Source organism: Barbus barbus (assembly GCF_936440315.1).
Source record: "Barbus barbus genome assembly, chromosome: 25".
NCBI lineage: Eukaryota > Metazoa > Chordata > Actinopteri > Cypriniformes > Cyprinidae > Barbus > Barbus barbus.
In genome coordinates, this window is record NC_136753.1 from 27,946,430 (window position 1) to 27,970,632 (window position 24,203).

At 35.5% G+C, this 24,203-nt stretch overlaps 2 protein-coding genes across 4 annotated transcripts in view; one reads left to right on the forward strand and one right to left on the reverse strand.

The window, feature by feature from the left end:
• LOC306844856 (protein kinase C and casein kinase substrate in neurons protein 1-like) overlaps positions 1-5,431 on the forward strand; it is a 28,850-nt gene extending 23,419 nt beyond the window's left edge. For all 3 annotated transcript variants that reach the window (XM_079377271.1, XM_079377272.1, XM_079377273.1), the window contains exons 6-10: positions 510-685; positions 1,468-1,588; positions 1,683-1,813; positions 1,901-2,085; positions 3,993-5,431. In XM_079377271.1, the coding sequence (XP_079233397.1) occupies positions 510-685; positions 1,468-1,588; positions 1,683-1,813; positions 1,901-2,085; positions 3,993-4,102 (723 nt within the window). In that variant the 3' untranslated portion in view covers positions 4,103-5,431. The remainder of the gene's footprint in view (positions 1-509; positions 686-1,467; positions 1,589-1,682; positions 1,814-1,900; positions 2,086-3,992) is intronic.
• A 730-nt stretch (positions 5,432-6,161) lies between these two features.
• Positions 6,162-21,120, reverse strand: LOC306844874 (SAM pointed domain-containing Ets transcription factor-like). The gene is made up of 6 exons (XM_079377294.1): positions 20,866-21,120; positions 12,061-12,514; positions 9,912-10,109; positions 9,017-9,064; positions 8,015-8,149; positions 6,162-7,382 (listed from the first exon to the last, which is right to left on the reverse strand). The coding sequence occupies exons 2-6, from the start codon at positions 12,503-12,505 to the stop codon at positions 7,204-7,206; spliced, it is 1,005 nt and encodes a 334-aa protein (XP_079233420.1). The 5' UTR covers positions 12,506-12,514; positions 20,866-21,120; the 3' UTR covers positions 6,162-7,203.
• Between the last annotated feature and the right edge of the window lie 3,083 nt (positions 21,121-24,203).

Genomic DNA, 24,203 nt, shown 5'->3' on the forward strand with positions numbered 1-24,203 from the left:
ACTCCCTAGAGCTTCCTTTCATATTACTACTCTGCCTTTGGTACGCTTAATGGGAAACAACACAGCGGCGTTCAATAAATGGCCCTCTAACGCACTGTACAGCCAATTCATTAGCCTTTAACCTAACCCAGCATCCATTAGAAGCACTTAACCCAGAGTCCAAGAGGAATCAGCTCAGCCACAATACAACAATAGACAAGCTGGACAGTTGAGTGACGGCTGTAGTTTTTTATAAAACCAACCCATGATGATATTAGTCAATTATGATAATGTATGCATGCTGTTGCAAGTATTGCAGGTTTACTCATGTTTCAGCCCAAAATCTAAAGTGGTCTTACAAAACAAAACATTCAAGATATTCATCCATGAATTGGGTCAGAATTGAACTTTTAGAACTTTATGCAAATACTCTCTGTTATGATTGGTTCACCTCTTCGCATTTGCATAAATGAGGCTTCTCATATGCAGCAAGTCAGAGGATTTAAGATGCAATCTGTTTTGTGTTTCAGGCCAAAGAGAAATACGAGAAGAACCTTGATGAGCTCAGCAAGTGCACGCCGCAGTACATGGAGAACATGGAGGTGGTGTTTGAGCAGTGCCAGCAGTTTGAGGAGAAGAGGCTGAACTTCCTCCGGGAAGTGTTTCTGGATATCAAACGCCATCTTAACCTCACCGAGAGCCAAAGGTCAGCTTCAAATCACAGATCTGATCTCCTAAACCTGGTGGTCTGAAGTCTTGTCTTTTTATGAACATAATACATTCATAAACATACTTGATTTCTGGTTTTTGATGTCTTTTGAGGTCATCTATAATATCCTAGTGTCTTGTTGAGGAATTTAACTTTTAGCAGATTCAAAAGTTTGGGGTCAGTAAGATATTTTTTTTTTAAAGAAATTAATATTTTTAGTCCGCAAAGATGCATTCTATTAATAAGTGACAGTAAAGGTAATATTTATAATATTACAAAAGATTTATGTTAAATGTATTATGAAATAATAAATATTACTTAAGCAGCAAATCGGCATATTAGAGTGATTTCTGAATGATCATGTGACACTGAAGACTGGAGTAATTATGCTGAAAATTCAGCTTTGCATCACAGAAATAAATGACATTTTACAATGTATTTAAATAGAAAACAGTTCTATTCAATTTTAATAATACTTAACAATATTACCATTTGTACTGTAATTTTTGATCAGATAAATGCAGCCTTGGTGAACAGAATATATACATATTATATAGACTTTTCATTAAAAATCATACCGCCCCCAGACTATATGATTTATAATTTACAGTCTTTCTCTAAATATTTATGCTGGCCCTTATACAAAATTCACAAATTATAATTTTAATGGCCTTTCAATGCCCTGCCCAAACTTCCTATTGAAATAGGAAATACGTGAATATATAAGAAAATTGCATTTACCAAGTCTCTTAATGATCTCTATAATTCAATCTCTTCAGCTATGCTGCAGTCTACAGGGAACTAGAACGAAGCATCGCCTCAGCCAGTGCTCAAGAAGACCTCAAGTGGTTCAGCAACGCCCACGGGCCAGGCATGCACATGAACTGGCCACAGTTTGAGGTAAAGTCCGTATGTGGGATCTCTGAGGATGTGCAACAACACATATCTGGTGCTAGTTACTGATTACTCATAATCCATCCTGTCTCTGGCTCAGGAGTTCAACCCAGAGCTCACCCACTCCATTAATAAGAAAGAGAAGGTGAAGAGGAACCATGATGGAGTCACGCTGACTCAAGTCTCACATGGTGTAGATCAGGGCACACCTCAGACTTCAAACCGGGGGAGGTACTGATGGTTTTGTGCTAAGCACTTTGTTATTGTTATAATCTATGAAGAAACTGTCGTGAGCTTCTCTCATCTGGTTGTTCTCAGCGTGAGCAGTTATGAGAAGAACCAGAAGTATTCTGGCGAATGGTCCGATGACGAGCAGCCGCCCGCGGCTCAACCAGCCAGCGAAACAAACGGCAATCCGTTCGAAGAGGAGAGTAAAGGAGTGCGAGTGAGAGCGCTGTATGACTACGAGGGCCAAGAACAAGATGAGCTCACATTTAAAGCAGGTGAGAATCACAAAACCTATCAGAGCCATACTACCCTTCAGAAGTTTAGGACTGCTAAGATTTTTTTATGTTTTTGAAAGAAGTCTCCCCAAGGCTGCATTTATGTGATTATAAATGCAGAAAAAAAAAAAACAGTAAAATTGTGAAATATTATTACAATTTAAAATAAGGTTTTCTATTGTTATATATTTTAAAATGTAGTTTATTCCTGAATTTTCAGCATCATTACTCATTCTATTTGCTACTCAAGAGACTGCTTATCATTATCGTCAATCAATGTTTAAAATAGTTGTTGCTTCTAGGGCTGTCAACGTTAACGCATGCGATTAATCAAAAAATTTGAACGCATTGTTTTTTTAATGCAAATTAATCGTTTGATAAGTTTGACCACCAACTTCTTGCTGTCATCGCAGCGTGGAAGGTAATCTATCATTGCCTGCGTCCCAATGTGCACACTATCCATCCTAAATTATATGTGATATTAGTAATTTTCAGTACTATTTAGGGCAGATGGATAGATGGTGGATAGTATACACATTGGGATGCAGGGATTGTGTGATTATGTGGCGCCGGGCTAGACAAAAGTGAAGCGAACGTGGAGAAAGAGAGAGAGAGAGAGAGAGAGAGAGTGAGTGCACGAGAGATATGTATACTCATATGTGATAAGGGTACAGCGAACCAGTGTTGCCAGGGTAGCGGTTTTCCTACAGTCGCGGGAAAAATGACAGAGCCGTGGGTTGCGGTTTTGAACTACTTTTATAATGTACCGCGGCCGCCCAAAGTGTATACACGTGATCGCAAAAGTAAGTTATTACAAACACTCGATGGGGTTCTAAGTAAAAGTGCACTATTAATCTCATAAATTGACTTGCATGACGCTAATGTTAGCTCTAATGTACCTGCAGAACAGGTCCAATTCTTCTACATAATGCATTTTGTCATATCACTTCATGTAAGGTTGCAAGAAAATGTTTTGTTGTATTTATTTAGAAATACTTTTGATAGTAGTTGGGTAAATGTCTACTGGGATTGAAGCGATGTGGCTTGGTAAATGTTTTATTGCCAGTATAAAGGCTGATAATGGCTGAAAAAAACAAAAAAACAAAAGAATAATAAGGATTATGTCTCATACTTTGTGGAGATGTGAAAGGTTCTGTTTCCTTAAACTAGTTTGTCATGCTTTTCTTTATTTCAGCACATTTACAGGTAAATCCTAGTATTTTAAATTTGCAATTAATCGTGATTAATCACAGACCTGGACTGTGATTAACGCGATTAAATTTTTTAATCGATTGACAGCACTAGTTGCTTCATATTTTTGTGAAAACCTTCTTTGATGAATAGAAAGTTTAAAGGAACTGCATTTATTTGAAACAGAAATATTTTGTAACATTATAAATGTCTTTACAGTCACTATTTATCAATTTAATGCATCTTTGATGAATAAAAATATATTTTTATTAATTCTCTGAAAATGTTATAGCCTAAAATTTATTTTAGTTTTACAAAACAGCTACTTTGATGCTTAAAATCTAGATCTAAGTCTCTAGTCTTTTTTATGAATATAAAGCATTCATAAACATGTTTCTTCATGTCATTTGAGGTCATCGATATGCCATTGAACTGCTGATGAACTAAACTTTAGCTGATTTTTAAAATGAAACTATACTTTTATTCAGCAAGGATGAATTCAATTAATAGAAAGTGGCAGTAAGGACATTTATAATGTTAAAATAGACTTTAAAAAAACAAAAACAAACAAAAAAAATGCTCTATTCATCAAAGAACCCTGAAAAAAATGGATCAAAAGACAGGAGGCATGAAACTAGCATCTGTTTTATTCTTAAAAATGCCCATCTTTGCATTTTATCTGCTCATATTAACCATAGATCCATATGTTTTCGCAGGAGAAGAGCTGACCAAACTGGGGGATGAGGACGACCAGGGCTGGTGCAAAGGCCGGTTGGACAGCGGTCAGCTAGGCTTATACCCAGCTAACTACGTCGAGTCCATTTAGTTGCCTTGTGCGGTGAAGAAGGCCTTAAAGACTTTACCCCGCACTGCTCGATTGCGAGATTTCAGAGAAACTACAGTTTCCTTGCCTGATTGACTTACGAGAAGCTTTACGCATCATTTCCTTAATACCATAACGGAAAAAACCTACATTATCCAAAACACATATCTACCCAGCGAGAGCAGGGGTGATTCTGTGCGTCTATGTAGCCATGTTCAGTATGAATTATTGTGCTGCTGACATGTATTCGCGTATGGTCTCCTGTAACATTATTAATGTGATGACGTCCATGAAGCCTAGCATAGCGAGAATCAGCTATGCAATGTGTATACTAAACTTTTATTTTGAAGTGGAGGTTCTGTGTTAAACTTAGTGGCCTTTTCTCGTGTATCAACATGAAACGGCATTTTCAATCTATTTCGGTTACATAATTTGACGTATTTATGGATATTCAATGAGAAAACTGTAGAGCGGGGCTTGTTTTTATGCTAATTGGATGGTGAAAAGAGGGCGTTGCATACTAGAATGGATACATGTGGTTGAGGGGAGGGGCTTGAAAATCAAAGGGCTTGATGACATCATTTAACAAGGAGAGTCTGAGCATTTTTATTTTTTTTACATATTTTTATCTCAATGAATTGTGCACAGTAAGACCAGAAACGTGTGTAAATAGGGTCAGTTTTGCTTTAATGCGTCATGATTTTTTTCCAAATGTAAATAATGCCTCAAAACACATTGAATTCACTTTTTTTTTAAAAATGTAAAGGCCTGTGAACAAATTGTAAGCTTTCTTTTAAAACAGTGCAGACCTTTTGGAGAAGTGTCTAGAAAGGTTGTTTTTTTATATCCTTATCCTAAAGGACTGCTGGTGGATGTTTTCGGATTTAATGATACAAATTCAGAATGTTTGAGTCGGGATATTAGTTATGATTTCATGACCATTGAACTGTGGTTCACAGTGGTATCTGGGCACATGCTATTGAAAAGTGTGTTCAAATGCTTTTTCTTCTGCCTTTTGCCTGTTTATGAGACTGGGATTGTCTTTTAACATGCGATCCATTACTGATTCGGTGGGCAAACTCCTTACTGTAGCGCAACAATATTAATAATAATCTATGGTGATTTCATTTGTCATGTTTTTAACACTGTAGCCTTGTTTTTAGCCTGAGAGCTTCGCTCAGGTTCAGCTGTTATGGATTGTGGATGGAGGAGGTGATGTGTATATATACTGTTTGTTTAGAGAGGACGGATGTGTTTTACTCTTCATGTCAGTGTAGTTACTGTTCCATTCAAGTTCACAATAAAATAACCTCATGAATCTGAGACCAATGCAAATGAGTGAAATACAAAGCTTTGGGTCACCACTAGAGGTCAGGATTGCAGAAATCCTTTACTAGTCTGATTACAGCGACCAATAATCAAGAGTAATTCGGTCATATTTCGCCTCAAAATCGATAGCTAGAAAAAAAAGTAATATTTTTCTTAAAGAAAATTAAGCTTTTTAGATTTAATTTAATTACTAGTATTTTTCATAAAAAATATTAGAATTAATTTTTTTTTTTTAAAAAGTACTATTAGAATAAAATACTGAAATGATGAAATTATATACATATTTAATCTGAAAAGTGTCTTCATTTTATTTACATCTCAGCAGAAAAATCTCAAATGTAACAAACTTAAATCTAAATATATAATAAATAATTTATATAAAAATAAGGGATATTAGAATAAAATAATGTATGTAGCAAAAAAATAAAAATTTTAATAAAATGACTGAATTTAGATGGAATATGAATTGTCATCAAAGTTAAAGTAAAAAAAAAAATATTGCAAAATAAACATTTTATATCTAAAATGTTTCATTTTGTGAGATTCTCCCTTACTCTTTTACAACAAATGTATCATGGTACAGCAATAGATTCGATGGTAATACCATGGTACTGTACCTTGATAGATATCGAAATTCTACTGTAGTTCCATGTCCAAAAATGTCTGTGTTATTATTCTATAGTGTTAAAATGATTGTAAAAGATCAAGTGAATGAGACCGGACACAACAAGATGAAAAAAAGAATATTTAATAAAGAAATGCATGAAGAACAACAACTGAATGTACATGAAAAATGACCTCTCGGCTTCGATATAAAGTACAGACAATATTTCGTAATGCTGGTGTTGTGCCCATTTTTGACCCCCTGCCAAATTATTACCGATCTCGTTGAAATCGCTATCTGATTGCCTAATCCTAACCCCTCCCCCACACCTAACCCTAAACCTACCAATACTAGGGGGGGTAATAATCTGGCAGGGAGCAGAATTGGGCACAACACCAGCATAAGTGAAAACAACTGTTATCCAGTGACTCTTCTAGATTAGACGTCACAATAGAAACCAAACCTCCCTCAGGCTCCAAATGACTTTCTCTCCTAAACTCGGACTTCATGACTAAAACTTGTCAATTAACCGTTACTGCAGTGTATGAAAATCCAAGGGCCGCTATAAACCCTCGTTTGCATCAGTGTGACACGTGACGTGAGCAAGGAGGTGCGTGCAAAGGTGGCCGATTACTGAAGAACGTGGAGAAAGTTCACATGGGCAGACTTGAAAGGTTTGCAGTGCAATTAATCACAAACCAGAAAAAAAGGGATGTTTGTTGGGTGGCAGCCAGAGATTAACGCAAGTCTTTCCACTGCAAATCATGGGCAGGGAAGCCAAGGTTTGCTCAGGGACACGCTGGCAGGATTCACACGCTGACTATTAGCTGACAGGCAGACCTTGCGAGTAACCTGTAACATACTTCAAAGAATATCTACTAAATCTCTCTTAGTGCTTCTGTTTAACATCATCATTTATTTGACAGGCTTTTCTTAAAGTAACAGAAAGTAGCAGTGCAAAGCTGATACTACATTTTAACAAACACACAGGAGTTTTTAAAAGAGTGCAAGTATATATTGGACGTTTCCAAGCACAATTATATTTTACACAGAAAATCTGGGAACTTTCTTGCATTTTTCTTGGTTTCACTCTCATGCAAAACCCAGAAATAGTCTCAGGAGTTGTGTAGGAGGGCTTGTCAGTTCTCAGTGGTTGAGTTCACTATCTCCCTTACACCGGATGGACGAACTGATAGACGAGTCTTTGCGAGACATCTGGCTTGCGGATGATGCCCTTTTTATAGTACTGCCGAATAGAGCGGCTGAGTTTGTCATAGTTCATAGCCGGACGGTTCTTCCTCAAACCCCAGAGACGCGCCACGTGAGCTGAATCTTCGATTTTGAAGATCCCTGTGAAGACACACATCCAAAACACGTCCGTTACGGCTTTAGCTTAGAAACTTTACTAACACACGAAATAGCAGGATGGTACCCTGTTGAAAAAACCGGCTATCATATGCTGGTTAGGTATGTTTTGAAGCATGACTGCTGGTTTAAGCTGGTCCTAAGCAGCTAGCTCCTGCTCAACTAGCACATGACCAGCTGAAACCAGCTCACGACCAGCTAAGAACCAGCTAAAACCAGCTCAAACCAGCAGCCATGCTTCAAAACATGGCACTACAATGTTTTGGATATGTACACTCATAAAAAAGGTTGCAAAAGTGTTGTTGTTGTTTGCTTTTTTCCCCAGCAATGCCATTAAAGAACCATTACTGGTTCCTCAAAGAACCTTTCAGTGATCAGTTCTGAAAAGAAACATTTTTCTTAGATTGAAGAACATTTTAAGAATATAAAGAACATTTTGTGGAATGGAAAGGTTCCATGGATGGAACCACAGATAGCAAGAACCATTATTTTAAAGAATGCAGCATGGTATTTTTGGAAATACCTTGTAAATTATCATGGAAAGCGTGGCCTAATTTTAACAGACCATGGAGATCCATTATTGCCATTACTGTGCAGGAGAGCTGTCATGTCCTCACCTTTCTCTTTATTCAGCCAGCGGATGCAGCGTCCGTAACTGTGAGGTTTGAGGAGAAGTTCTCTGAGGAACTGCCACAGATGGATCGGCTGACCTGAACAAGATGAATCCGCTTCAGACCACAGCTCTTCACCTTCTGTGAGGCAACACATACAGCATTATAGTTACATTTCAGCATCATAGCCAGGGCTATCCTTTTTATAAAAATGCATTTATATCTAGACTACAAGCATGAGACAGAACTCAAAAATCAATAAGTCTGTGTGGTCTAAAAGTGCGTGACACAAACATGTTCTGTCAATCATTTCACAGCCCTTCATTGATTATAATGGGAGTGTTCTGTTTTGTGTTGCGACACAGTTTGTTTGCAGTACAGATGGAGCGAAAGTGTAATTTAAAGAAATATAAATCAACATGTACATGTATCATGGACCAGTGTTAGTATTATATATAATATTATAGCATTTATTAATATTCTGAACTAGCTTTATTTTTAGATTTTCTCTATTTTTTCTATTTACTTTTATTTTTTCAGTTTTTTTGTAATTTTAATACTTCAACATACACAAAAATTTAAATATAATGAAATAGACTGACGTACAAATTTTTTTTAACAATACTTAAAAAAAACATTTTCGGCTTTATTTTAAGTAACAAAACCAGTTAGTAATAGTTTTACTTTCAGTTAACAATAATAGCACTTCCATTGAACTAAAATGTTATATGAATATTGTAAGCGTCAGTACCATGGCATTGCCAGAATACTTGTACAAGCTGTGGGATATAAATTTCAATGAAAATTCTTAATGGAAAATGTCTCACGATAACCTCTTTTGTTTATTGGCATTAATCGATCTGATCTGGACAGGTTAATCATTACATGACAGTCCTTCGCTTTCACTAGTGCCATGCTCTGTCTGTGGTCTGTTTGTAAGGTAATGCCATGGTATTTTTCTGTATATTGGTATCATGTGTAGTTTACTGTGATGTTTCTGTGACGTACCTCTCATCCTGGTCTCTTCACCCGAACATCTTTCCTTCATCCAAGCAGCTGAATGCACAAAAAAGAGAGAAATACAGCATGAATAGACATGCATGCAAACATTCAGCCCACAGAACTGAGTTAAAACTGCCTTACAGTTTCTGAATTTATGGTTTCAGACAGGAATTTGAATAATCAAGTAGGCTAATTAAGAAATAATATTTTTTCATTATGAATTACCTGTAAACATAACATTAATAATCTATGTTCATTGTTTTTACAGTACTTCTTAACTTAAAGGAATAGGTCTTAAAAAACAAGATAAAAAATGCATTATGCATACAGTATAGGAGAATAAATAGATGTTATTAGTCAAAGTATTTATTAATATTTTGACTTTGCTTTTTTACACTCATATTTTATTAAAATTTTTAGTTTACGTTTTAGTGATTTTGTGATGTGTTGTTGTGAATTTTATTACTTATTAAATATTTCTGTTTAGCTTTAACTTATTTCAGTTTTAGTTTTAGGTTTGTTCATTTCTAATTTTCATTGAATGTTTTTAAGTTTAAGTTGAACTTTCTAATGTTTAACTTTTTAACCTATTTTTTAATTTCTATTTTATTTTTATTATTTCAATTAATGACAACAATATTGAATAGTTTAATGAACAATAACAACACTGTCACTGTGCTGCATTTCCTTGAATTGCATTTTAGTAAGTTTCCTGCCATTCAAAATCTGATTCAACTTCCTGTTTGGCTAATTCAGTTCAAGTTCACACCGATTGAATGAAAAGGAGTGAATTCTTATATTCTGAATTTTGCACAGCCCTAAATTCAAACAGTCCTTTGCATGTACTGTAGTAAATACTTAGTTAACTCAACACACACTGATCAGACTATTTGTGTTTCACCTGATTTCCATATATCCAGATGTGCGTGTAAAGTTTCGCTGCACTGAGGCGAACGCTGTCGGAAGTCTTCCTCGCTCATGGAGCATAAATCTTTGCCATCCAGGTCCTGGAAGGCCTTTCCCACCTGCGGGAGCCTGTAGAGATGCTCCGTCCACAACAGCCACTTCTGAACGTTCCCACAATTCCACTCCATCGGGTCTGAAAGATCAGATCAGATCAGATCAGATAAGCGATCAGTCTGGAGCACTCAGCCATCATCTCTGACAAAACACACAGTTGGGATTCAGAGCTGTTTGGACAGACTCCAAATGTTTCGACACGTCTTAGTGAAGGAAAGCGCCATTCAGAAGAGCAAACAGTGGGGATGGGTGTTTACGCAAGGTGGTGTGACTGTATAAAGACGCAAAATTTAGCATGATACCACAAATTGCATGAAAGTGCTCGTAAAATACGGACAAATCAATAACTCAATTGTAATATGACATGCCGCTGACAATTAGGAGCTATTTTAAGTTGCACAGATATTTCAAAATGATATCTGCGAGACGTATTTGAATGTTTGCTTGCTCATCATCGTTATACGGGAGGGGTTTGGATGTCCTTAAGGAAAGCTCTCAGCACGTTAGTGAAACTCCGGAGGATTAGGCAGATCCTGGTCTATGTGCTTTCAGCTGCCTTCAGGGCTGCTGGAGTGATAGGCCTTTTCTAACAGTTTCATTATGACTGTTTGCACGGCTCAATCATAGCTCAGATCTGTCTGTCACTCACATTGAACAGGAGTGATGAATGGCGAGTTGTTCATTTGAATAATTATCATGATAATATCAGCCTGTTGTGTTTTACTGCGGAGGCTGTGAACGAGAAGCATCATGAGTGTGTTACAGTATTTCATGTTGAAGTATTTATCTATTAGGCGATATATTTGTGAACATATTCTGAATGTATTTTACTGACATATTTGACCATAATATATTGATAACATGTCGCACTCAGCTATATGTGAATATGCATGATATATTAATTAGAATCTGAATCTAATGTAAACAAAATTTTAATTTATAGCAGTTTAATATTGTCAAAATAAATTATTTGTATGTATCTGGCATCAATATATCATTATAGCTGCTTATGGTTATTTAGTTAAAAAAATCTGATTTTCAGATTGTACAATCTTATTTTATCTTTTGGCTAAACAACCTTTAAAGTTGAGGAATATTTAACAAACATTAAACACATTCCACATTCCAATACATGGATGAAAGTGTCAAATATTTTTTTGTAAAATTAACATTGTAAAATTAAAATAACATTGTAAAATTTTGCACCAAAAAGAGTGTTTGTGTTTCTTTACTTTTAATTAATTTAAATATATTGCAATAATATTTTATTTAAAAAATACAATAAATATATGTATTACTTAAACTATATTAATGTTTCTTAAATATATAAATATTCATACATTGTATTATCTTTATTAATTAAAACAATATTTGAGTAATGTTATTTTTTTCTTTAAATTGTATGTATATTTTAAAATAAATGTAATAATTTAAAAGGTAATATTTAATCAATTTAATATTTAATTAATTTAATTTAAATAATATTAATATTTTCATATATACAATATTTAAATAATGTTATTATTTTCTATTTTATTATTAACAAAATGGTTTAAATAATAGTTAATTAATTTAATTTAAATAATATTCATCTTTTGATACATTTGACCCTGGACCACAAAACCAGTCATAAGTAGCACGGGTATATTTGTTGCAATAGCCAACCACATGGGCCAAAATGATAGATTTTTCTTTTATGCCAAAAATCATTAGGATATTAAATAAAGATCATATTCCATGAAGATATTTTGTAAATTTCCTACCATAAATATATCAAAATTTAATTTTTGATTAGTAATATGCATTGCTAAGGACTTCATTTGGACAACTTTAAAGGAGATTTTCTCAATATTTGTATATTATTCTTTTATTATCTGTGTCCTGTCCTGTTGCTGTCTTTCTGTAGCACTGTGGAGCTTCTGTCACTATAACAAATTCCTCGTATGTGTAAACATACCTGGCCAATAAAGCTCATTCTGATTCTGATTTAGATTTTTTTGCACTCTAATTGGAATGATTGGAATGATTACCTGGTGTGATGTTCAGAAGTTTACAAGCGGTCTCAATGTCCTTCAGAACTTCTCCCACTACCAGGCTCTGCACCTGTTCTAAAGATCTCTCCTCCACCTGTTCCTCCAGAGTCGGAGACAGCGGGGAGGCTCCCAGCCCGGGGCTGTCGATCACAGGACACTGCTCCGGCTCCTGACACGGCTCCAGCCTGGGCCCGACGCCCGCGGGTGTGGACAAATCCGACACCCTCACCAGCCAGGCAGCGTCCTCGGTTAACAGCATGTCGAAACAGGACAGATAGAGTCCCGGATATCCTCGGTCCGAGCCGTCAAGACGGGGTTTATGGTCCACCATCTCCAAGCCATCTTCTCGCTTAAGGAGGGCCAGCGAGCTCTCGGTGAAGCCTGTGGAGTGCGGTGGCTGAAGAACAGCGCCGTCTGACTGGATTCGGACAGGACTGGCCATTATCTCCTGCTGAAATTAAAGAGAAGAATTGTTATTAAACCATACGCCTCGATATTATACAATTTTATGACTATGTAGTGTTTAAAAGAGCAGCCGTACACCAGAACATTCAGCAAACAGCTGGTTCTTGAAGGCTTTGGTGCTTCATAGCCAAGCAACTCATCCTATCCAAAGAAAACTCTGAGCCTAAGTGATGCTGTTTCTGTTTTTAAGGCTTCCAGGACGAATGGGAATGAACGCAGAAAGTCAGTGCAGCATGGGGGAAGCAAACTGGATTTGACTTGAGTCACTTACTCATGGGTCACTGGTACAGAATGGCGACTGACACTGGGGCAGAGCAGTGGTTTGGAGGACTGCTTTCAAGGTGCCGTCCCAGGTCTCCTGTCTCCTGTGTCAGCATGAGTTTTTAATCAAATCGCAAAAAGGAAAAGATGCTTCAGATGTAGGATGACAGCAGAGACGGGGCTGGAGCTGATATCCATCTCCAGTGGCCAGGAGGTAAAGACACAAAGGTGGGAAGATTGCTTGAAGCAAAGAGCAGCTCGGGTTACAAGTTCACTGGAAGAACATTATGCTTCCGAAGTACTAATACCCTTCGAGAAACGTAAACTGCCGCTTGAAAGCAAGAGTTTCCTTAAACAGTTTGTCATGAAACTGTCATCTACAAAAGTGAAATATGCCTTAAAGTGAAATGAGAAGAGATATTGCAGGAAAAACAAGCAAAAGAACAAAGACGACAAGATGTTAGGACACTACGGGTCAAATCAACACATGTGGCTGTCAAAATAGTGATATACATTAGTATAAACCAGGGGTGATATTGTTAACCAAAACTAAAACTGTAATTGAAATAAAGCTGTAAAATATAAATAATAAATAAAAAAATTATATATTTTGTATATATTTTAGTTTTCATTAATATAAAAAATATCTTAATATTTAAATAATTATTAATTTTATGTAATAAAATGTATTTATCCATATACAATTACTAAAATAGATTATTCATTAATTAATTAGAAATATATAAAAAACTAAAACTGAAATAAAACAAAATATAAATAGTAAATGAAAAACTAAAATTTTAAATATTGCTTTGGAACTAAATGAAATAAATGTATAAATAACTAAACAAACAAGCAAATAAATAAATACGTTAAGAAATTCAATTTAATTCATTTAAAAAATCTATTAAAATGCCAAATTCACATAACAAAACTTAAACTAAAATTTCAACTAAAATGAAAATCAAGAGCTAAATCAAATAATTAATAAACTGTACTATATTTTCTGAATAAAATATGAGTGGTTCTTTCCCATGCACAATTATTTCCATGCAAATGCGCTGTGGATGCTGACACTGAACCTTTCCTAAAAATAAAAGTTGTTCTTTGAATGAAGGCTGTGTAATATTAAAATATATCTTAGGGGCATCTAAGAAACTACTCTGAGGAATGCAAGAAAGCTGGAAAATATTCCCTGTGACAGAAACAAGGAACATCATAAATCATGAGGGTCTTGTCAGGGCCTCCACATAACATGAAGAACATCACAGGCAGCCAATGAGAGGCTGTCGGAACGAACAAAGCCTGCTTTGGTCAAGTGAGTACAACTGTAATTTGGACACACTGAGTGTTTGAACGTCATAGCTGCGTTTGTAAAAACAGAGGGTTCACAAGTATTTTCAAGATTTTCTCCGGTCTTAAAGGGACAGTTCACCCAAAAACGAAAATTCGGTCATCATTTCAAAATCAAATGCGCTTCTTTTGTGTTTTGCATAAGTCGTACATGTAAATGATGACAGAAGTTTCATGCAAGCAACCACAACTCACTGCATTGACATTTCCTCTTTGCACTGCTTTGGATTTTTCATATTTAGATCCTGTGAGGGTATTTGTGGGGCAGCCTCCTCTCTTCATAAGCAGATATGCGGGTGTAATAGTTTGATTTAAAGTTCACGGCACAGATGGAGAGTAAGAAGTGCTTGTCTGTAATCTGTTGTCATTAGAGCATATGTCTACAGGACATTCCCCATCTACCACATGTTCCCGGACAACCTCTGTTTGTTTGGACACATCACTGCCGTCATTCATAAAACGGTGAGATTGCTCCACACCCAGCGATAGCAGAGGAAAAGAGGTATAAAAGAAAACAATCATTCAAGTTTTAAAGGATGGATTATAATGGCTTAAACCTTTTATTGTGTCTCTCAGTTGACTTTTCCCTCATTTTTAAAAGCTTTCAAAAGTAACATTTAACATAATTTGTGCTTGTCCATTGTCCCAGACCTCATTCACCTCTATAATACATTTATAAAGTTTTAAAACCGTAAAAATTAATCTTTGCATTTTCAATTTTTCAATTTCAACTTATATTGTGGTAATTGCAATTATTTAATGTTAGTTCATGCATTGACTAACAACTAACAATACATAACAATATACTTATTGTTATATACTTTTTAAATATACTTTATTTTACATAGACCAAAGAAAAATGGAACATAGACCAAAGAAAAATGGAAAAAGAAGAAGAAGAAGAAAAAGGAAATCAAGTAAATAATATCAATAATAACAATAATAATAATGTTTAAATAATAATAAAAAAGTTTTAAGCTTATTATCATTAATTAATGAAAATGCAACTATTTGTGTTAGCTCAGATTCATTCAGAATAATATTAATTTTAATAATGCATTAATGCAATTTTAATAATGCATTAGTAAATGCTCAAATTAACATTAACTAAATAAAATATACTTCAAAGTATTTTTCATTGTAGGTTCATGTTAACTAATGTTAACAAATGAAACCTTGTTGTGAAAATTCTCATTATTATTAATATTATTTTTATTTTTATAATTTTTTTTTTTTCATTTTATTTATTTTTATATTTCAGTTTTCAGTTTATCTGCCATTTATGTGTACAATTTGTACTTTTATATTTTAAATATTATTATTTTTATAACAAAAAAAAAAAAAATCTTGCCATCATTAACGTCATGTTAAATATTGTAATCATTGTAAAAGTCTTTATAAGTTAAGTGTATTTATTCATTTGTTTTTAGTTTTATGAAAAGTACTTTTTTAAATTCCAGGATGTATGACAAGCATAATTTGACAGTGTTTCAATTGTCAAGACTTCAAGTAGTAAAAAACGTGTCAAAACAGCACTTCTGTATCACGTTGGATGTGATGATGGAATGGCAGAGGGCCAGAGGTCAAACCATTCGTCTCTCGCTCTTTCACATCTCTGTATGCAAACACAAATGGAGGCCCCGTACCGTATCTTTGAAGCTGGCCTGGAGTAAACCCTAAAGGAAATGAAGTTATCCTTCCTGGAATCCCTGTTCTCATCTCCAAACGCCTGCTGCTTTCACATCCCCCTCCCTCTCCTCTCCAAGGAAAAAGCTGGAGCGTGCTTTTGGGGCCGGCTTAGTTTCAAGTCTGTAACCTAGTGTCCACTCTCGCTCGCAACAGCTTGCGATAAGCCCATTAGACAGGCACATTTAGTCATATTGACTCTGGCTAGCGGAGAAAAAGCAGTGGTGAGGAGATGCAAACACGCTCCCCAGGAGCGGGATTAAGCCCGTGACTGATCCTTAAATGAGTTTTGGAAGGGTTAAGAGCCGCTCCATTTGCCAGGTCAGCAGCATTCATTGCTAAATAACCACTGTTTATCAGCATTTCACACCAGAAGACACAAGACTGGCCCTTCCCAGCAGTCACATTACTATACACCTGCCTAATTCATGCATGGTGCACTTCTCTAAAAAGCATACAGGAAAGGAAATAAAGGATAATAATAACATAAAAGGTAATACGTTTTTTATTATTATATTGCAGTGATTAAAACACAAAGTAAAAAATAAAAGTGATTTAAAAAAAAAGAATAAACAATAATAATAATCAATTATTGGAAGAAATGTCCAGAAAAAAAGCTTTAATTCTCATTAAAAAATCTATAATTGTCCTAAAATAGGTGATTAATGTATCCATGGTGCACTTATTTAAAAAAAACACACAGAAGAAAAAACGTGTTTGTTCTACTTCCTCGACCTCCAGAGCAGGTGTGATGTACCTGTGCCAGGTTTTCTCAGACAGCTCAATTAGGTTATCTGCAATCTCACTTGACACCATCTGATACTGTGACCAAAACACTGGAATCAAATATCTCATTTTTAAAAGAACAGCTCACTTAAAAATAAAGACAATTCTGTCATTGGCGTGTGTCGTCCCAAACCCTAATTTTGCATTTGAGCAATTGTTTTTACTGTCAAACTTAAAAAATGACCAAAAAAGCAAAATAATAATAAAATAATTTTGTTGCAGTGTAAAAGTAGGCTACTTCATGCAATGCATGCACTATATTTTAAGTTCTATATGGACTCTTATTTTTTTTTTTTAATAAGAATTTTTGATCTATTGCTTTAAGCATTTGCTGTAAGCTAACTCAACAAAACTCAATAGTGTATCCATGGTGCACTTATTTAAAAAAAGCACACAGAAGAGAAAATAAATGATCAAAAAATATATTTATTAAATGGTTAATTGTCAATGGTTATGAAAGGTCCTGAAATATAGGCTTTATTTATAATGATTTATGCATGGTGTACTTCTTTTAAAAGCATACAGGAATGAAAATAAAACATAACAAATATATTTTTTGCAATGTGACCATTTTTTTATTAATTGAATACCAAATTAGGCTCCATTTTCTTCTAGTTCTTTTAATTTTCTAGCTTCTCTATGTTGTGTTGGAATCTCTCCCAGCATAGCAACCAGCACGGCTCAGTTCAATAGCAAAACATTACCTATTAATAACGAGTCTCCCCGCTCAATGAGTCTATTAGGTTGTGTATCGGTGTGCACATGCCATGCTCACAACAAACGTCTCTTACTGGAAGAAATGCTCCGTCGACTGCAGGGCTTCAACAACAGCTGCACAATACTCGACTTGTTCACATCATAAGGACATAAAAGATTTGGCAATCATTACAAGCGATTAGTGCAGTGGCTCCCCCACTATATGACTGAGCTCCAGTGATGTGTCGCATAACGACTGGCTGATTCTGAAAAACCATCAACAGAACCAATAAAAACACTATCCAAGGTCAAAATGCTGGCTACAAGTGCTCATATCCACGTAAAGTGGCCCCCAACATTATATTCTTATATAGTACACTTAAAATTGACTAAATATCAGTATGGCTTTTCAGACTGAGCTTAACACTGGGTTATTGTCAAAAAATTATCCATGGCTGTACTCCAAATATAAAAAAACAAAACATAGTTATAGATAAACCATATTGACCAAAATTTATCCATGGTTTTGCTATACTAACCATTCTTTAACTGTGGTATTTGTAGTAAAACTGGGGTTATACAAATGGTAAGCAATCTGCCAAAAACATAGTTAGTCTACTACACTTTTATTGTAATAAAACCATGGTTCATTTTCGTAAGGGCAGGTATTAGTTAACCCTGGATCATTTCAAACCCTGGTCGTGATTCACGGTTCACACTGCTCTTTTACCCCGGGTCAACAAATAATAATAATGGGTAGGTACATAAGATGACACTGTACATTATTAAACCCAGGTTACCAGGTTATTAAACCTCCGGTGTCAGTGTAACTGATTGGATGAATACAGCATGCTACCTTTACAACTACATATTACATACTGCCTTCTGTAGCTAGCCTACTATCAGTGTTTTCCCTGAATAAAGTTCTTTTTAGCCAGGGTTAAAAGGTTTAGAATGAAGATATCCCAGGGTTAAGTACAGTGTGAAAAGCCTTATATTAGAAGTGGGGTTTGGGCAGTTTGCAGCACGTTTTAACCCGTTATTGCGCTGACAAACGAAATTATGCAAATTTGAATGTTACGACTAGACGCTTAGCAACTGTCAGCCAATCGCTTTGATAGTACAGTCGGCAACATATGATAAAGCTGTTATGTAAACAGGGCGCATGCTGCTTTAGGAGTTTAGGAATGTGTGGTGTACAAGTTTATTGATATCCAGGATTAATAAATTATGAGCACTGTGAAAAGTGAATCAAGATAACCCAGGATTATGTTTACCTGGGATTAGAATGATCCAGGTTTAATAGGGCTATGTCTAGCCACACAAGACATCTGACATGTTTAAGTGCGTTTAAAGTGTTTCTGGGGCTTTAATAGGCCTAGCCAAAATATATATGTTTAAATTTCATATGTCATATACAGCCTATATATATATGAATATTCATATTGTATAATTAATAAACAAACTCGGATTGGAATTATTGGCCCACAATAGTAAGGAAATGATTTTAAAGATTAGAGATGCTAGGCACATCTTTCACTGATTTAAAATGAAAATGCAAATTTGTTGCATTGTTCTGTGACATTATAAGGTCATGATCTATCTTGTAAGACTGTAAAAACTTTGAATTTTGCCATAATTTCTTTACAAACACAACCCACCCAGCTGTTTTAACAAAAACTGGCATGGCATGGTAATATGCAAAGCGCCGTATTAAGTCACTCAACCGCTGAGAGCCGCCTTTGATAAGTATCTCTGATTCATTCTGGGAGCTCAAGTGAAATCGTACAGGGTATTTCTTCATTACTCAACATCACATTTATTCTCCTCCGCTAACGTGTTTGTTCTACTTCCTCGACCTCCAGAGCAGGTGTGATGTACCTGTGCCAGGTTTTCTCAGACAGCTCAATTAGGTTATCTGCAATCTCACTTGACACCATCTGATACTGTGACCAAAACATTGGAATCAAATATCTCATTTTTAAAAGAACAGCTCACTTAAAAATAAAGAAAATTCTGCCATTGGCGTGTATCGTCCCAAACCCTAATTTTGCATTTGAGCAATTGTTTTTACTGTCAAGCTTAAAAAATGACCAAAAAAGCAAAATAATAATAAAATAATTTTGTTGCAGTGTAAAAGTAGGCTACTTCATGCAATGCATGCACTATATTTTAAGTTCTATATGGACTCTTATTTTTTTTAAAAATAAGAATTTTGGATCTATTGCTTTAAGCATTTGCTGTAAGCTAACTCAACAAAACTCAATAATCAGTTTAGTCCTAGTCACTCAGTACAATGTAACACTTTAGCATACTAGTCACAATACCGTGCTTAGCCTCAGTAGAAATCAATAGAAGCTTTACATTTGCCTTTGGGAATTGAGCTCTTTTCTTCTTCTGAAGGATTTGGATGAGAGCCAGAGCACAAGTCACTTGCACTTTTCCCTTCAGGGGAAAAAAACAGTCATTTGTGGTTTGCTGGTGGTGTTCTGGAAGCCAGCCAGATGACATTTTTACACCTTTTAATTTTTGAGACAAGTTCCCTTTATCTTCCTAAATAAGGACACATTGCATGTGAACGACAGGTGAACTGTCAGCTTGAGAACAGGTGCAATCAGTTCATATCTGCCTCTCTCAATGATATGAGCTGGTGATAAGGCTGATTGCTCGGTCGCCTGGAGAACTTAATTATGTATATTTATGAATGCATTTGTGTTTTGCCACAAACCTCCTCCTTCTTTATTATGACCAATTTCTTCATTTGACAAGAATAGTAAAGTAATAAAAACTATAAAGTTGTGAAAATTAAAGTATGGGAATGATTTAGTGACAAACACATGTTGCAAATATGAGCTTCTTCCCAATTTATTGAGGCCCATCCTGGCATGCTTTTAAACACTACAGTGAAAGATGAACGTGCAATGATGCTTTTTTCTTACTATCTGCTCCAACACATGCAATTTTAATTGTTTTACATGAATATTTTAATTTCGTATTCATTTATAGCCACAATTTAGGGGTAGCCAAAACTAATTCAAAGCATTTGCAAAAATATGTTCTGAGAATGTTGTGCTAACTTTTCCATTAAGCTATGAAAATGTTAAAATGTAAAAAAATTTTTTAAAAAATTCTTGATTAAAAGGGGAACGTTTTATTTTATAATTTTGCAAACATTAGAGGAACGTTGCTTTTGAATGTTCTATAAACCATCAGACGAATATCCAAATTTTTTCAGAAAAAAATCCAAAAAATACATAATATATATTTTTTGGGCTAATGTTTTGAAAACGTTATAACTTTGAATTAATGTTCTATTAACAATACTGAATGAATATTTGTTCCTAACGTTGAGAGAACCTTGTCAGAACGTTCTGAGAACGTTCACTGTTAGCTGGGTACGCAGAAGGTTTTTAATGTAAGAAATTCAGTCGAATGTGTCTGAAACACTTGACTGGTGTTGTACACAACAAAATATTTGCTTTTCCTTCTTAAATACAGATAAAAATACCAATAACAGGTTTGTTGCCCTTGAAAGTGGTAGCTGTGCAGACTTACCTGTCCAGGTGAAGACAGTGTTGCAGGTGCGATCAGGAAGGCCTCTGCTTGATTCCTTTGGTTTCTGCTTGTTTCTCTAATGTGGGTCTAATTCTAGGCCTCCTACAGACTCAGCAAGGAACGCGACACGCTGGAATTGTGGAGTGCCACATTACTAACCTCAATGACTAATACTGCTTGTGACAAGAGCGTGTGTGAGTGCACCTGATGTGGGTGTGCTCAAGACTTCAAGTAAGAGTTAGTGAAGGAATGCCTGCTTCATTGACTCCCGTCGCACTTTTATACACAGGCCTTATTAAGTTGTGTAAACATTGTCTCAGAGCCCCATTTCCAGCCTGAAGGCATTTGACATGCCAGTCCGTTGTTGTGGACCACTAACCCCCACCCTCAAAGGAGGAAAGACACAGTTACCAGAGGAACTGCCTGATTAAATGTCTGACATTCGGTTTTTAATCTTAAATGACAACAGTTATGAGAAATATGATCAGGTTAAATATGGCAAGATGGCTTAGATGTTTTGTGAATTTTTATTTCATTTCAGTCCATAGTTTTTATGATATTGTCGTATGTGCACAAAATTATATAACCAAAAGAAAGAAATTAATTCTTAGCAAATTATTTAACAATTTTTAATTCTTCTTAATCAATTCTTCTTTATGCAAAATATAATAATTTCTCATGATGTTTCAAGATAACAAGAACATTTTTATATTTATCTATGTGCAGATGTTACAGACTGTTCAAGGTGTTTCTTGGTAACAAATTGTGATGCAAAACACAAAGTACATTTCCAGATATTTCTGCGCATTTGAGTGTGAGAGTTTGTGCGTCAATGTGCTGATGATACGTCTGCAAGCACGCAGCAGGCCAAAATGTTTGCACAGTTAAACAGACACACCAATGCAAACCACACACACTTAATAGAGACTTTATTGATAATAGAAAATGAAGAAAGAGCGAGAACGACTTGATATCAGACCATCATTTTACATGCTATTCCACAAACTTCTTCAGAAAAGCCTGATAATTTTGGTATCTTTTTACACTGCAAAAAATGTCCTGCTAAATATCAATGTCTGCCAATGCAACAAGATAAAATAAAATTACACTGTAAATTTATACTGCTTTAAGAATATTTTGATACTTTTATTGCAAAAAAAAAAAACAAAGATATTAGGATTAGGATTTTTGCAGTGATCTAGTCCAAATGCTGCCTAATATCATCCTTGAATGTCTATAACAGGTTAACACAGGTTTGAATGTTATTTCCAGGCTATAAAGAGCGACAACTGCACAGATATGAATTGGGAAACTTGTGGAATGTCTTGCTCCAAACAAAGGTTTACTTTGCACTCCTTCTCTGTATTTTTGTTTGTCTAACACATTTCCCAGAGGGGGTTCATTTGCATGGCAGTTAGAAAGACCGCAGGTATAAGATGTGCTCTGTTCACTGTCTTACTTTGAAACAACTTTCTCATGCACTATATAACCATTTATGAACAGAAAGGTTACTGCCACCGCCAAATGTGTCCGTTTATGATGAAGTTCAGTTGAGCCATTTGTCAGAACGTGCACACCTAGAACTCTCTTGATGCTGTCAAAGGCTCATTGCGAAAGAGGCTGTGCACATGAAAGCCAGAGTTTGAGTTGGGTTCAATCCTTAATCCATCAGACTTCTCCATGATGGATGTTGAAAGCATTAGGAATAGTGCCTTTTGGGCATAAGTTTATTTATGTATAGATGTACCCTCATAAAAGGCTGTCAATTAGGAAGTGTTGTTGTTGAAACCTAAAATAGCTAACCATGAAAAGAACAAAATGCTGTAGTGATGACGTTCATTGTGCAAGATGGTAATGAGAATATTATGAGGATTTATTTTGTAGCTTTTTTGGTCACTATCACAACTGTGTGTAAGTAGCTAAAAGAAAATTAAGAAAGCTCTGCTGCAAGTAACGAAGAGTAGGCCTATTTGTTGTGGCATTTATTCTGGGGTTTTTCCCACAAACATAATAAATTCTGTAAGATATTAGTATGACTAAAATCTGACAATGACTATATACGATTAAAATCTGAGGATGACAGATAATCGAAAACGTTAGAAAACAGTTATGTACGATTGCTTTTTTCCGTTTAAATTAAACTCAATATTTCACTAGAATTCACTTAATGGGCAGATTTGAAAAAGCAAACACATTAGCCTGCCCAATTAAAATAGCAGACGATTATAAAATGTTACCTCTAGGTAGAGGGTTAAACGAAACTAAAACGTGTTGCTACAGATACTTAAGTGAGTCATGCACAAAACTAGGATCACCTAAGGTAAGGCCTCACTAATAGTGATTAGGCCAAATCAGAAACTTGAGAAGATGCACTGTTTTAGTGGAAGCCTACAGCTAACGAGTTTTAGTATAGCGAAACAAACACATCACTTGGCGCCAAACAGTTCCCGCGTTCGCATAGCAACAGTAACTTCAAGCACCGCTTTCCTTGGCAAACTCTATCAGGACATTTTATCGCGAAACATAAATACATCTTTATGTATCACATTATTCTAGATGTACACAAGTTCATAAAGCAGTTAAAGTTGTACAAACATAGTTAAATACATAAAACTATGCTAGGATTTAGAAACTGTAGCTTCTTTTAAAACTATCAAGCGTTAAAAAACACTCACTGTTTTGTGGTATACCTTAGCATATGTAAATCAGCACGTTGTGGCTATCGAATGTAGTTAGCGCTATTTTGGCGCCAGAATTGAGTCATTTCTTGAATAGCATTTAAAGGGTTTCTCCACCCCAAAATAAAAATGTTGATATTAATCACTTACCCCCATGCCGTTCCAAACCCGTAAAGCATTGTTCGTCTTCAGAACACAATTTCGCTGTTTTCGTTCAAATCAAAGCGTAAATAAACGTAGGAAACGTATCCGTGTGGTGCGGCTGACACAGAACAGCATACGCAGTTTGCATCCAGAGGATACTCTCCAAAATGGTGCTACGGTGACGCGGAGGAGACGAATTGTTGAATAAAGTCGTTAAAGTATTCTCATAGCTTCGTAAAATTCCGAACTGAACCACTGATGGCAGATGGACTATTCTGACTATGTCTTTCCTACATTTTTGGGCCTTGAAAGTGTTATTTACTTGGCAGTCAATGGGACAGTCACAAGCCTCCCGGTTTTCATCCAAAATATTTTAATTTGTGTTCGGAAGACGAACGAAGCTTAGACGCCATAATGAAATTTAACGCGGATGAAAACAAGACTTGCAATCTTCACAATGACATGTAGGCTATTTTATAAAAATCCTAGATTTATTAATTTTCACAATTTGCACTT

Bases quoted from the DNA above. Each gene is read 5' to 3' on its own strand.
- LOC306844874 (XM_079377294.1), bottom strand. From the start codon at position 12,505: ATGGCCAGTCCTGTCCGAATCCAGTCAGACGGCGCTGTTCTTCAGCCA. The intron at 10,110-12,060 runs GTAATCATTCCA...CTGATCTTTCAG, and splicing joins ACTTCTGAACATCACACCAG to ACCCGATGGAGTGGAATTGT. The intron at 7,383-8,014 runs GTGAGGACATGA...GTGTCTTCACAG, and splicing joins CTGGCTGAATAAAGAGAAAG to GGATCTTCAAAATCGAAGAT.